This window comes from Trichosurus vulpecula, chromosome 2 (assembly GCF_011100635.1).
Source record: "Trichosurus vulpecula isolate mTriVul1 chromosome 2, mTriVul1.pri, whole genome shotgun sequence".
NCBI lineage: Eukaryota > Metazoa > Chordata > Mammalia > Diprotodontia > Phalangeridae > Trichosurus > Trichosurus vulpecula.
The window spans coordinates 201493165-201505352 of record NC_050574.1 but is presented as its reverse complement, the minus strand read 5'-3'; the positions used below and the strand labels follow the sequence as shown (position 1 = coordinate 201505352).

Sequence of the window (12188 nt, the reverse complement as noted above, 5' to 3'; positions counted from 1 at the left end):
TAAATGTTTAAACTAATATAATAAAGACATTTAATTTGAGTGTTTTAGATGTAAACTTTGAATAGCTAAGTAATAATTTTTAAAAATAAACTCTGCATCTTCCATCTTTAAACTTTTATAATTACATTAACTTTTAAACAGAAATTAGACTTTCCATCAGGTCAGTGTGATAAATCTTAAAAAAACTTCTTTACGTAACTTAACTCAGTTTCTTCCCTTCTATTTGTTATATTTGCAGATTACAAAAATCTATAAACTTTCCTATATTTTTACTTCCAAAATGATTTCTCATGTTAAGGTGAATTTGTTAGAAGAAAGAAATCATTATTTTTATATTTAGAGCAGAAGTTGCTGGATTACTGACTACTTAGTAGTAGTTGTTGTGTTTGTCTGACATCAGGGAGATGATGACATGACTTGCAGGTGACTGTTTTGAGTGAAGGCTGTGCATGGTCACCAGCCTCACTTTTTTTTTAATTAAGATTTTTTAGTTTTGGTTTACAACACTCAGTTCTACATGTTTTGAGTTCCAGATTTTCTTCCCCTTCCCCCTTCCCCCCAAGATGGCATGGAATCCAATGTATCCTCTACATATATCTTCACATTAAGCTTATTTACCCAATAGTCAAGTTGTGAAGAAGAATTAAGACCAGTGGAATGAATCATGAGAAAGAAGAAACAAAACAAAAAAAAAGAGGAAAAAAAAGAGAGCAAATAGTTTGCTTCAGTCTGCACTCAGACTCCATGGATGTAGATAGCTCTCTCCATCATGAATCCTTTGGAGCTGTCTTTGAACTTTGTATTGCTGAGGAGAGGCAAGTCTATCGAAGTTAGTCACCACAGAATCAATATCTCTGTGATTGTGTACCATGTTCTCCTGGTTCTGCTCTGCCCACTCAGCATCATATCTTGTAGGTCTTTCCAAGTGATAATGAAGTCCGTATCTTCCCCATTTCTTATAGCACAATAGTATTCCATTACATTCATATACCACAACTTGTTTAGCCATTCCCCAAGTGATGGGCATTCCCTCGATTTCCAGTTCTTTGCCACCACAAAAAGAGCTGCTGTGAATGTTTTTGTACACACAGTTCCCTTTCCCACTTGTGTGATCTCTTTGGGATACAGCCCTAGGAGTAATATTGCTGAGTCAAAGCGTATGCACATTTTTATAGCCCATAGTTCCAAATTTCTCTCCAGAATGGCACCAGTCTCACTTTCTCCTTCAGAGCCTTCTGGATCCAGTGGCCAGATATTCATCAGGAAGACTGGAGATGACTCAAGATGCAGTAAGAGACCCTGGCCCTTTTAGGCTAAGGCCTTTTCAGGTTCTCACTTTGAGTAAGGCAACTCCTGTCAGTTAATAGGCCTCTTTAAGAAGCATGGCTAGGGATGGCCCCTGGGGAAGGGAGTGGAAGGCCCTCAGGGTTGCTGGCCCAAAGAAAAACAGTTAACTATTTACATTCACTCTGAGCCAGTAGGGCCCAAAATATAGCCCTTAAATGGTGCTTGGGCAGGGACCTATTGTGGTCCCATCTATGCCTTCCAGAGTGAATTGGGTTTAAGGCTTGGTCTTTGAGAAAGAGCCTGTAAACCCCAAGTTAAGTAAGCAGCTTTGGGCCATCACAATTTACCTTCTTTGGAGAGGGAAAGGCAGAGGCCTAGTACTTTCTTATAGAGGAAAGAAATGGGTGGGAAGAACATGGAGGCAGATTTCAGGGGAAAATCCTCTTAACATGTAGAGCTGCACCAGCCTTGCTGAGATTCAGACTGGACATCCCCAGTGTTCTCAAAGAAATTCTCCTTTGGCATGATTTTACGTTTCCCCCTCCCATCCTGGTCACTTTTCCCTGACTTCTTCATTAGTCTCTCATGAAATGACTTTTACCAGTTCTCCAAATAATAGAATCTCAGGCATGGGAAGAATGTCTGAGATGTTTTAGGACTTTAGAACAAAAAATGAGACTACATGTTATCTAACCAGCATGATATAGTAGGAGGAACACTGCATTTGGAGTCAGAGATCATAGGATCATATCCCGGTTTTGTCACTACCTGTGTGACCTTAGGTAAGTCCACTTCTCTGAACCTCAGTTTTGTCATTTTCAATCTGAGAGAATTGAATTTGATGACTTGAGGTTCTTTCCAGCTCCAAACCTATTATCTTGTGAAGTCACACTGGACTAGTAGTCTACTTAACAGTGGTGACAGCATTTGAGGATTCCCAGTGATGGGGAACTTAATGCCTCGGCAAGCAGCCCACAGAAAGCTTTTCCTCATATTGATCTTGGATTGCCTGTTAGAATATTTCGTAGTTTTCCCCATGGAACCAAATAAAACAGGTCTAATCTTTCTTCAGCATAGTTACCAAGAGATACCATGTTCTTCCTAAGTTTTCTTTTCACGGTACTAAACATTCTCACCTCCTTCAACTGAACTGGCACAATTTCAAATCACCTTACTATCATTTCATGCTTCTGGACTGCTTTCATTTTGTTACTGTTCTATTAATGTGGGAAAATTGAATATAATTAATACAAATATGGTCTAAGTAGGGAAAAGTGCTAGGAGTTTCTGATCTCAGTCATTCTGGACAGTTTGTTATTATTATTCAGTCATGTCTGACACTTTGTGATCCCACTATCTCCCAAAGTTTGTTCAAGCTCCTGTTTGTTGCTTCTATAACACCATCCATCTCATCTTCTACTTGTTCCCTTTTTCTCATACATTCAGTCTTTACCAACATCAAGAGTCTTTGCTAGTGAGTCCTGTCTTCTCATTATGTGGCCAAAGTATTTAAGCTTCAGCTTTAGTATTTGACCTTCCAATGAATAGTCAGAATTTTTCATTTCAGTTATTTTAGAAGATACCTTTCTGGTAAAGGAGCCTCAAATCCAATTAAACTTTTTGGTTGCCATGTCAAATTGCCGACTCACAGTAAGTTTACACTACGCTAAAATCCTCAGATCTAACACAAATGATAGTCTCAGACGCATGTCCCTTGTCCTATACTTAAAATTGAGTATTTTATTCACTTTCGTTTTAGATTTAATCTTCTAGCCTTATTGGGAACTTTTTGGATCTTTATTCTTTCATCTGCTTATTAACAATCACCTCCCAGCTTTGTGTATTCAGCAAACTTGATAAGTTTACTGGTTTACTCAGGTTACTAATAAAAATGTTAATCAACCAAGGACCAAGGACAGGTCTGTAGCACTAGATAGACCTTCTTACAGGTTGATGTTGAACAAATTGATCACTACTTTGGGTTTTGTCATTTAATTAGTTCTAAATTCATCTCAGTTATGATTCAGCTTATAACCACCATCTTTTCCATTGCAGCAGATTTTGTCAGAGGTCTTGCTGAAAACTAGATATTTGGTATCGATATTTTATTGATCTACCAGCCTGATGTTCTGTTAAAAAGGGGCGGGGGGGACCGACCAAATTGGAATGGCATAACTTGTTCTGTGTGTGTATATGTGTGTACATGTTTATTTTATGTATTTTGCTTTGATGCAACAGATGCTTCTCAATAGAAACAGACTGTCTCCCAAGTTTATTCCCTGAAAACACTTAAGTAAACCCACCTAATAACATGGTTAGAGAAGATAGTACATATTGCTTTTGTAGTTTACAAATTATTAACAGAAAGAAAATATGTTTTAACTTGTAAATATTGTCTGTTGTATTTGACCTGAGTTTTATTTATATGACTTGTTTATTATGCTGGACTAAACATTATACTATAGTAAGTATTACTCACTAAACTCAGTTTTAATGAGAAAATTAAAGAACACCAGTTGTAAATGATATCTGGTATAAATGTTTGACTCTGCAAATAATGGAAACACAATCCTTCTCTCCACTTCCTCCCTATTTTCCCCCAGCCCCTCCCCCAAAAAGGAAAAAAACTGAAATCTGAAGACTTTTTAATGGTCAACAAAGGGAGATCTCACTCTTTGGTGAGCTCAACAGTTGTGTACTGGGAAGTATTTTAAATTCAGAAGGAAATGTGAATATTATAATTAAGAAACTGTTCTTTTATACCATGTCACAATGCCTGGTGTTAGGGTCAGCGGTGACATCATTTGAAAATTCCTGGTGATGGGGAACTTAATGCTTCAGCAAGCAGCCCACAAATCTCTTCTCCCTGTCTCATATGTTTATAGGAAGATACTACATCCCTTTGTAAATGTTCTGAAAAATAGTTCCCTTAACACTTCAAAACTTCTTGCCGGGAATGGAAGTTAAGTGACCACAGATACACTAGGGGTCTGTCTTCTTTCCCATTTTGCAATTTGGGAGAACATCTCCAGGCCTGGAGTTTACTTTGGTTTCCCACAGTTTTATAGCTCAGCAAGATATGTGAGTTCTTAGTCCCTAGAATATGGTGTAGCTGGGGTTGGTGAGTAAGTGCTCTGACCTTCCTTGATTAACTTAAATGTAAATTAATCGTCAATCATTTTTGTTCTTTATTTCTAAGAAATATTCTTCTTGGTAGAAGAAAAAAATCGAATATGAATTGAACACCTCAGCTTTTTCTCTATCTTTGACTTTGGCTATCCCATCTACTCTGCCAGCACCGTTCCTGTCTCTTCTTTGATCTTCCTGTTTCCCATAACTAAAAAATATTCTTTTTGTTGCCCTTAATATTTCTGGCATTTCTCAGTTTATTTTAGGCTTCAGTGTACCTAATACTGTTAAAGAACTTTAACTTTTGTATTCATATTGTTACTTGCTCTTAATTCTATCTTTTGTATGTATCTTTACAGATCTGAGATGGTTCTTTGAGTTTCCTAGTTAGCTTGAGTAAGTTTTATGTGACTTTATTTTCAGTCTCACCACTAGATATTTATAGAAGATTGTCCATGCCTCTTATTTTTATAAAAAGTTCAGGGTGTCCCAAAAATTCTTAGTTCAGTTAAAGCTTAAAACTGCACTAAGACTTTTGAGACACTCTATTGTATAAGAGTGAAACCTAGATAATTTGAACCTTCATTGAATTTGGTTTTACCAATTCATCTCTTAAGGGGAAAAAAAAAGATACACATACACAGTGAAAGAAAATAAGCCCTTATAGGAATTTATTTAAAAAAGAAAATTCTTGAGGATCAATACCTTTAGTTTTAGTCAGAAAGAGCTATGGCTATGCCCATTTTCTTTTAATATTTAACCCTTCTACATATATAATATTTTACAGTGATATATATCATTATATCATTTATTCAATCATGCATTTAGTATAATGTCATAGATTTAGAACTAGAGGAAAACTTAGAGATGATAGCATCCAACGCCCTTATTCTACAGATCATTTGTCAATTATATACCAGGCAAGTGGAAGAATCAGGATTTGAACCCAGGTCTTCATTCCAAAGTCAGTTAAATTGAGTACCCTATTGCCTGAGCATTGAATTTGTATAGTCCTAACTTCAGAATTCCATTATTGAATCATTATGTCTTTCAGCCTGAAGACATTAAATAAAAACTACATTTATCTTTTTTTTTTTACAAAAGTGATTATTAAATGTAAAAACCTACATATGTGTATCTGTACATAGGTACAGATGTAATGTAATGTAAAATGTAAAATCTGTGGTTTCATTGGTGTAGGTGCTTCCTTCATTATCATAAATTACAACATCTTAACAGGTTCTTGAGGTCCTGTGGCCAAAAAGAGTCATCTCCTGGAAACCACTTATGTTTTTCATAACTAGGCTGGCCTTCAGACAATAGACATAGTCTGTCACTAGTGGCCCATACTCAAAGCCTGTCTAGCTTAGGATCTTTCAGAGCTTGTGTTTCTGGCAAAGCCTCCATGCCACAGTGAGGCATCAGTGTAGGAGTTCAGGGGAGTGTGTATTTTCAAATGTTAAAAAAACCTAAATGTTGGTTTTTTTTAAAATTTATTTTGAGAACAGTATGTGTTGATGAAAAGCTTGAATCCATCCACTTACATAAAACAATTTAGGAGATCCAGTTTAATGATTAGTAAAGTTGAAACATTTATCAAGTGCTTACTGTGTGCCAGACTAAATGAGAATAATCTGTAAACATTTGAGTCACAGAAGGTTAGCACTGGAAGGCACTTTTGAAATCATCTAGTTCATCTCCCTAATTTTAAGGTCATATTCAGTCCAGACCCTTGACTGAGTAACACAAATTCTGAATGAGTAATATAATTCCTAATTAGTAGACTGCCATACAATTAAAAAAATACAATAAACTTAACCATTAAGAAAATCAAGTAATTGAGTCAAGTATTACAAAAATTCTTACCAAAACAATAATCTTTTTAGCCATGCATTAGTGTCATCATATTCAGTGATTAAGAACAATGACATCGATAGTGCTTTAAGCAGTTTTAGTGAGGTGGGATTTTTGATTTGTTCTTGTTGTTTTTAAAGCTAGGGCTTGTCATCATAGATTTTATTTGGAACCATAATTTATTATGAGTTGTAACTTAGCTAATTTATCTCAAAGTCTATAAAATTAATTTTGAAATACAATCAGAGAAGCATAGAAAATGCCTAACACAGTCAGTCTCTTCTCAGAATTGTTTTTTCTTTACAGTTTATGAGTATATTTTTTACTGGTGTTTTAATAGATGGACTCAGATTCTTATTAAATCTATATTTTAAAACATAATAGACTCTGGAGGGAGCTTTTTTGTGCCTCATGGATATTGACAAAGTATTTCTTTATAATGTTTTAATTTTTCAAAGTATCTTACTGCTTGTTCAGGGTTCTCTATATTCAGTAATAAAAAGGTGTAATGAAATGTTGTGACCAAACTCTTGGAAATTCAAAGTTTAGGTCTCTAGGAGGTCTCTCTTAATATAGTATATCCCTCGGTGCATGTGAGACCAGATGACGGGAGATACATGTGGTAAATGGCCCTATCACCAGGCAATGTGATGTGCTATAAAAGAATGGTTTCTTAATTATGATATTTACATTTTTTCCTGAGTTTAAAATGTTCTCAAGTGGGCATTCAGTTGTTCAGCCCACCAAAAAATGAGGTTTGCTTTCGTCAGGCCATTATAAAGTCTTCAGATTTTATAGGATTGGTTTGGGGTTTTTTGAGTAGCTATTATTCTGGTGTTTATGGAAAGACAAACATTTATGCCAGGGATAATATTGTGCAAGCCAATGTTCTTTATAATTTTTCCCCCAAAATTATGAATAGTGAACAACATTTGCTGTAATATATACCCATTTACCTGTACTAACTGTCTGGGCTGACATTCATTAAATTACGGTATTGTTCAGCACACAAACCACACATTACTTACCTAGAGCTTCAGAGATATCTATCATTCAAAAAAGTTGAGCACAGCCTTTAAGCCAGGCTTGCACAACCTGCAGTGAGCCTGCCATTTATGCTTGGGGCAGGCCAAAGGATTTCAGGCAGCTTGTGAAAAATGTAGAGGAAATCCTTAGGTGTTCTGCAGGCAAGCTGAGCGGGTTGTGCAGGCCTGCTTTAAGCAGAGGGTATTTGTAGAACCCTTAAAACTTTTCGAAGAAAGGGAGTGTTTAAATCTGATTTAACACATTTAGGGATCTGGTATATTTTCCTTGTTCCGTATTCCCTAGAGTAGACTTGTTTTTAGTGATGAAGGGTAGCCATCAATTGTTACTTGTTTTTCATGAATAAACTGTTTGTTTCTTATCTCCTTCTACCATATCTTATACTTATCCTCATTTTGCTTTATTTGAAAAAAAAATGCTATGTATTTTCTGATGTTAGAGAGATGACATAAAGATTGGTGTTAACTGATGTGATAGTTTTTGTATTCACTACCTTTTAACATTAAGAAAAAGTAGTATATTTTTTTCTGACATTGAAATTGTGTAAAAGCTGTATGATAGTAATAATATATCCTTTCATGCTTTAGAACGTTGGTTATTTTCTAAGACTTCTCCCCCTTACTAGTGTTCATTAGGTAGTGTTTGATAGGATTGTGCATGTGTCATATGTATAGTTTCAGTTTATTCAGACTAACATTTGTATTTCTTTCTCCTGTACTATTAATGATGTTTTGAAATGTAAAATTAGGATGAATAGAAATTACTCAATATTATGGAATTTCTCCATGCTGTTTTTGTCTTTAAATGGGTGAGAAATAGACTTTTTCTTAAACTCTTGCTTCTTTATATATACTTTGGTGTTCTTAAAGTGCTTTCTCTTTTCTTGTAGAAAAGGCTACAAATGAATATAACACCAGTGAAGACTGGGGACTTATTATGGATATATGTGACAAAGTTGGAAGTACTCCTAATGGGTAAGATGATTGGTCATAGTTGGGTATATCTGAATCCTTTCCCTCCACTGTGTGCTATGTCTCTTGCAACTTGTTACAAATAAATGTAAGGAAAAGGGGAGCCTATTGAGGGCTGGGGTGTGAGGGGGCGCAGAGATGAAAGTAAAGTATCTTGAAGCTTAGAGCAAGTGGGAAAGAGCTGAACTTGCAGGTTTTTTCTTTTAGCTCTTCTTTTGAAGGGTGGAGGAAACTTGCAGACCATTGAAAACTCACCTTTGGAATTCATTGTCTAAATATGGAACAATCTTAACATAGGGTAGAGTTTATTATTTGGGGAATGTCTATGTAAGCTAGGCATTTCTAGTAGCTGTACACCAGGTTAATTGGATGATAGTGAGTAGATATTAGACAGAGTATTGGTGACCAGTCACTGACTGATCATACTTACTACTTGGATGAAATTTTTGTTATACATGATTTTCCACCTCAAAATCAACTGTTCTGGGGGAGGAAAAAAACAACCACCAGATAATGTTTTCATCTTAGATTCCTTATATTTCTCTGTTTTGACTAGATTTCATCATCTACCCACAAGTGTTCTACTTCGTTGATCAAAAACTGACAGTTCTTTCTGACTAAAACTTCCTGCCATTCCATCTCTTCCTATGCCTCAGCTCTCCTTATTCTTTTTTTTCTTTTGATTTTAGAAAGAAATCTCTTAGGTCATTTGATAGGGAGAGAGCTAGAAAGAGGATATGGCTCCCTCTTGGAGTCTTTGTGAGGTTCCATCATATAGAGTTCAGACAAGGGCTTAAGGATGTTTGCCTAGTAGGCAGTAGGTAGTCTCCAGGAGAAGGGCAGTTTGAGATTTATGTCAACAAGTAAGTCAGTCTCATTAGGGGAACCCAAAACACAAGCTTTGGGTGGACTCAAAACAAGATCTGAACCAACCCAAAACAATCACTGCGTGGGATCTAAGTATTCCTTACAACCATCTGATTTCCTTGGAGTATCTTTTAGGTTAGCCTGACCTCTGCAGTCAACTTTTGGGTTAAACAGTTTTCTAGCTACTTAAAGCTAGGTTCAATGATATTAATAAAGAATTACATTCTCATACTAGTGAAAACATAATTACAGAAGTGAAAAGCTGGGTTATGATTTCAAAGGGAGTTCATTAATGACTCACTTGCATCCTCCTCACTACATATCTTTTCTAGAGCCTGATAGAATTCCTTTAAGGAGTGGCAGTGGCTAGATTAGTGACAAACTTCTGCCAATGTATCACAGCCAGCAGGGTCAGTTTCAGTCAAGACTTAAACTTACACTAGGAAACAAGCGCACTGTGGCCATAGGTATGTTTCCTTCAGTGTCATAAAAGTCAAATAAACGTGGTTAAGCAGAGTCAGAATCTTACATGTTCTTTAAGGAGACAAACCTTGTTAAATAGACTCTATAGGTAAACGAAGTCAAGTTACAGATTAAACTGCATTTAGAGGGTTCACCATGGACTGAGGGGAGATTTACATATCACCAAAGTAATCAAAACTGGCCAGGGAGATCTTCCTGTACACAGTTAGCTAGAGGAATAACTAAATCATTTTGGGGAGCTTAAACTTTCCCTTGGCTTTGATCTGAATTAAACAGTTAACATTTTCCAGAAGTCAAATTTTGGTCAGGTGAGAGCCCTCCTTATTCTTTACCCTCATCGTGACCTGTAGCCCCTGTGCTCCTTAGTACTTTCTCAGGTTGTTACCCCTGCTCTCATTTCACTTTCCCCTTTCCTTCCCAGTCGCCACCCAATTCAGCTTCACACTATTATCTACTCTTAGATCCCTCATCACTGTATTCTTTTGCCACTTATCACTTGGCAGACTTTTTCCCTAGATCAGGGGTTAGGAACCTGTGGCCTTAAGGCTCTAGGTCCTTGAGTGTGGACTTTTGACTGAGTCCAAGTTTTATAGAACAAATCCTTTTATTAAGAGGATTTATTCTTTGAAGTTTGGATTCAGTCAAAGAACTAAGGACCTAGAGGGCCACATGTGGCCTTGAGGCTGCAGGTTCCCCACTCCTGCCCTAGATTATTCCTTCCTCCACTCTTCCCCATCTGCCCCCTTTACTTCCATGAATATGCTGTTGAATGGAGCAGGAGGTAGTCACGTAACTTTTCTGACTGGGCCCTCCCTGCAGCTAGGCAATCCTTTTATTCATACCTAATTAAATCCCAGTCTCCCCACAGTAGCCTTTCTTAAATTACTTTTTTTACCTCAAGCTTCCTATTTCTCCCTCTTCCCTGTTCTCTCAGTTGTGAACCTTGCCTCTTGCTTTACTGAGAAAATTGAGGCCAGCACTGAATTTCCTCTTCCTTATAATTAATCTCAAAACGTCTTGATGTTATCCCTCACTCTCTCATCTCCTGTAGTCTCTGATAAGGAAATGGCTCTTCTCCATCTTCATGAACTAATTAATCTCTTCTTCTCCCCTCTTGTCATCTCTAGAAGTTTGCCCTCTCATTCATCTTCTAATTCTTTCTCTAATCTTCAGCTTTTCTCAGTCAGTTGGTTTCTTCCCTATACCTATCTCCCTCATCCTCAGAAAACTTTATTTGACCCTACTATCCTCTCCTTAGGATATTGTCCTAGACCTATACCTATACCTCTCTCCCTTTCTCAGCCACACTCCAAGAAAAAACTGCTTGTACTCCTGGCTTCTCCACTTATTCTTCAACTTTCTGCAGTGTGGCTTCTGACTTCATCACTCACCTGAAACTGCTTTTACCAAAGTTACCAGTGATCTCAACATTTCCATACTTGATGGTTTTTTCTTAGTCTTCATCCTTCTTGACTTTTCTACTGCATGTGACACTGTTAGTCATCCATCTCTTTGTCATTCTGCTCTCTTTGAGGTTTTATATTTTACATTGTTTGTTCATTCTTCATTTTATTTGTTGCTCATGATTTATGTTATACCTCCTAAGTGTGGGTGTTCCCCAGTGCTCTGTTTTGGGTGCTTTATCTCTCTATTATTTCTTTAGGTAAACTCATCAGCTCCTGTGAGTTTAATTTATCACCTCTTTGTAGGTGACTTAACATCTGTATATTCAGCCTTAGTCTCCTTCCTGAGGTCCCATGGCACCAATTACCTAACCTGTTGGACATTTCAAACTCTGTGTCCTAGTGACTTCACAAATGTATCATGTTCAAAACAGAACTCATTATCTTTTCCTCCCAAACCTCCTGTTCTTCCAGATGGCTCTTTTTCTAGTAAAGGCATCACTGTACTTCTAGACTCCCAGGGTTTTTTTTTTTTATATTTATTTATTTTCAGTTTTCAACATTCACTTCTCTAAGGTTCAGATTTTCTCCCCCCTCTCTCCCTAAAAAGGCATGCAGTCTGTTCTGGGCTCCACACATACATTCCCGCTAAAGACATCCCTACTTTAGTCATGTTTCATAGAAGAATCACAATGAATGGGAGAAACCATGAGGAAGAAAACAAAACAAAAAAGAAAATAATCTGCTTCACTTTGCATTCTGACTCCATAGTTCTTTCTCTGGATGTGGATGGCATTTTCCATCATGAGTCCTTTGGAAAAGTTTTAGGTCCTTGCATTGCTGAGAAGGACTAAGTCTATCAAAATCAGTCCTCTAACACTGTGTCTGTTACTGTGTACTCCCTGGTTCTGCTCACTTCACTCAGCATCAGTTCATATAGGTCTTTTTAGGTTTTCCTAACATCTGCCTGCTCATCATTTCTTATAGCACAATAGTATTCCATTAATATACCACAACTTGTTCAGCCATGTAACAACAATGCTGCCAGCAGCTGCTGTGGGGGTGTAAGACCAATAACACTAGCACATAGTAGGGCTGCTAGCACAGATTCTTTGATCTGCTTTTCTAAAGGAAAGGAACTTTAAAGGGG

General features: G+C 36.9%; 1 protein-coding gene across 2 annotated transcripts in view; it reads left to right on the top strand.

Moving 5' to 3' along the window:
* The window catches only part of STAM2 (signal transducing adaptor molecule 2), a 47068-nt gene that overhangs the window by 8466 nt on the left and 26414 nt on the right, over positions 1-12188 (top strand). The window contains exons 1-2 of one of the 2 annotated variants that reach the window (XM_036745406.1): positions 4782-4812; positions 8204-8288. In XM_036745406.1, coding sequence (XP_036601301.1) covers positions 8251-8288 — 38 coding nt within the window. In that variant the 5' untranslated portion in view covers positions 4782-4812; positions 8204-8250. Of the gene's footprint in view, positions 1-4781; positions 4813-8203; positions 8289-12188 lie in introns of those variants that run through there. The other variant, XM_036745405.1, reaches the window with a different exon arrangement.